A 3,343-nucleotide genomic window follows, 5' to 3' on the forward strand; every position below is an offset into this window, starting at 1 on the left:
GTGTAACAAACCGACCTTACTATTTGTTCAGAGTTTTGGGTCACCAGGGTCCACCCACAGGAAGCGACCAGCAGGCAGTTGGAACAGAACAGCTATATTCAGGTTATTGCCACACAGTGGTTAATCGGGACTCCCTGTGAGGATATGCGACAGAAGCCAACAGCAAAATACAGGGATGAACACGGGCAAAAAACACAAGCGTAGTTACCATCTAACTGTTCAATTTTACTTTGTGATGATTAGTCTGTGTGATGATGTGTATGGCGGGCAAATAGCAACAATTAGCATAGGCCATGATGCTGAGGAGGAAAACAAAGTCATTCTCAATGATATAAATAGGTGGGTATGATAAAATGAAAATCTATCTGAAGAAATGAAAATGAAACACGACGGGAACGGGAGATTTTATTAAAATGAGGTTTCTTTTAGTGTCCAGCAGGGACACACACCATCAGAACCTGGGGAAGAAAAAGAAGAACAAGAAAGAAAAAGAATAAAGAAGATAAAGAGAAGAAAAAGAAAAAAAAGAAAGAAGCCGCTGCTGCGCTGGACTGAGACGCCGTTTTTACAGAGAGTTTGTGGTTTTTATTAAAAAGACAGGACAGACACTGATAGAAAATTATTTTTGAATATAATGATTTTGATAAATTATAATTTTATTTAAAAATATACATGGGCTGACTGGCGGATTTTCTTGAATGCAGCACGACGGGCGGACTTCTCTCAGACACAACAGACTGTCAGAAGAAGGACAACCGTTTTACCGCAGGGACACTAGTTAATGTAGAGCAACAGAAACAGAACTGAAGGAACAGATATCTGAGTGGCCGGGGGCCAAAGTATGCAAACAGAGGGAGGCTGAAAATACAAAGGATTCAGGATGTTGTGTTGCTCATCATGGTATTGCAGAGAGCAGCAGAGCTGAAAAGTTGGAAGAGAAGAAAAAAGTGAGAACGGAATGGAGATACAGTAAGTAAATGGATTTAAAATGTCACAGCAAAAAAAGTAATGCCACTATTTTACAGGTAGTTAGACGCAACATTAGAATATAACCTGATTCAGTAATTTTCTTAAAGTGCACATTTCTACAATTGGCTGCGACGCGTAATATTCAGCATAATTAAACCCATCTCAAATAGTGCAAAAATACAATGGTGTGGAAAAAAAAAACAAATTGGAAAAGAAAAAAAAAAGGGAAAAAAAAAAAAAGGTTTCATCGGTAGTGTTACATCATTAAAACTAAATGCACAATTCAACACTTTTAACAAAAAATCCCTTTGCCGCAAAGTGAATTGCAATCTGAACAGATTTCCAAGATAATGAAAGTTTTTTGGTCGTCTAAAAGTGAGAAAAGGAAATCATGTTATCAGCAATTAATACTGTATTATAGTAAGGTTTATGTTAAATCAGTTGTCTTTTCAGTTAAAATACACATTCATAAAGACATTCAGAAAGTCTTTGCATCAGTTCAGTGTATGGATGTTATTTAGAATATCACAAGCACCCTCCCTGACTACAGCAGACTGACGGCAAGAGTGCTGCGCAGCACAGCCTGCTCTTGAACCTTTATCCTGTTTTGCTGTCACACTGAGCCCAGCAACCTGTCCTCCACACCAGGGTCACAGGGATGGACGGTGTTGGTGTGGTGGTGTGTGTTGTTGGGTGTGTTGTGTGTGTGTGTTGGGTGTTGGTGTGTTGTGTTTTTGTTGCTATAACAGAGCCCAAAGCGGCCAAGACGGAACGGCGAAGAAGGAGAGGAGGAGGAGATAGGAGATTTTTTTTTTTAGTATTTTTTGGTTCTTTTCACCTTAATCACCAGAGGACAGCATAACAGGAAGAGAGGGGAAAAAGGACGGCGAGGGGAGAAGAGACGTGTGAAGTGGAGGAGAAGGGCAAGTTATACTTGGTGTTAAGTTCGTATACTGCAGGGATAACCCATATACTGAAGTAGGTCTCCTGGTCGTTACAACAATTTTTCAAAACAACAATACAGGGTAACATGAACCTGACCTGGAAATAAATCAGGGTGTGCCCCTCTTAACATGAAAATAATACCCTTGATTGGTGAAGTTGGAGTGTAGCAAGATGTTGGATAGTCTTCAATGGACCCCCTTCTCCCAGAGTCTTTGATGACCAGTCCTATCGAGCCTTCTAGGACAACCTCCCCGAGTCTGTGCTGATCGACAACCCAGAGGCTTGCAGTTACCCGGCACCCAGAGTCGTGCTGGTACTCGGCCCCTCAAGAAACATTTGCTCATTGTCTGGCATCCAAAGACTTTGCGTGTCCGAGTCCCAGAGACTTTGCCGTTTCCTAGGTTTTTTGTCACCGGGTCATCCAACGCCCACCCCCGTGTTCCGGTTGGGGGTCGGCAACTCTTGCCCCCGTGTGGGCATGAAACCATGACTGCAAATCTGAGATGGAAAAATAAATGGGAGTATTTGAAGACAAAATCCTACTAGTAATATATAAATTAACCAAAACTGTCTCTGAAAAATGTGACAAGTGGCGATTCCAGACAAGGGCCGGACCAAAAGCAGAGAATAGGGCCAGGGGAGTCATAAAAGATTTGTAATTATAATAAAAAAGGTGGCCTTTGAAAAAAACAGCAAAAGAAGTCAAAGAAGAAAAGGAAGTCCAAACAAAACTAAAAAGAACTTGCAACCAGTAACACCAAGAACAAAACAGGGAGGACTAACGGTCAGCCGGACGGCGTGGCGTGTACCACACGGAAGATATGCGAAGAAGGGGACGACAGAGCGGTGGAAGACAGAATCCTTCGGCGGTACACCGGACAGCGAGGGGGGGGCTCGAGGCGGGCCAGTCAGTTGCGAGGGCGAAGCTACTCAGGCGGCAAAGGTGGACCTTCTGGCGGCCAATGCAAAGGCAAATACTCACGTTGGCAGCGTGCTGCGGAGGCAATATCCCTATGGCGGCCGAGCACGAACGTGGATTCCTCAGGTGGTGGCGGCGAAAGTGAGCCTCGCCAAGGGGGTGGCACGCCAACGGTCAGATGGGGGAAGACAAGTGAACGTTCAGCTGGCTGAAGGAAGAGGCGATGGGTCGCAGGAACCCTGGGTCAGCAAACAAGGTGGACAATAACAGAAAGTAGTTGATATGGGCCACTGCTCTAACCAAGGGGGAGAAGAGTCTCGGGTCACTGAACTAGGCAAGTCTCTACTTACCGGGCATTTACCGGCGGGACACAGTCTCTGAGTGCCCCTACCAAGGCAAAATGTCTGGGCGTGCCCGACCACGGCAAAGTCCTCTGGGGTGCCTCCCCGGACAGGTAAAAGTTTGAACAACGGTTAGCTGATGGCACTGGGAGAGAATGGTCCAGCGCAG

General features: G+C 44.8%; 1 protein-coding gene across 1 annotated transcript in view; it reads left to right on the forward strand.

Moving 5' to 3' along the window:
* The window catches only part of LOC116701906 (olfactory receptor 4C12-like), a gene marked incomplete at its 5' end in the record, with an annotated part of 4,058 nt that extends 958 nt beyond the window's left edge, over nt 1–3,100 (forward strand). The window contains one exon of the mRNA XM_032535950.1: nt 2,734–3,100. Coding sequence (XP_032391841.1) covers nt 2,734–3,100 — 367 coding nt within the window. The remainder of the gene's footprint in view (nt 1–2,733) is intronic.
* Between the last annotated feature and the right edge of the window lie 243 nt (nt 3,101–3,343).

This window comes from Etheostoma spectabile, chromosome 2 (assembly GCF_008692095.1).
Source record: "Etheostoma spectabile isolate EspeVRDwgs_2016 chromosome 2, UIUC_Espe_1.0, whole genome shotgun sequence".
Lineage (NCBI taxonomy): Eukaryota > Metazoa > Chordata > Actinopteri > Perciformes > Percidae > Etheostoma > Etheostoma spectabile.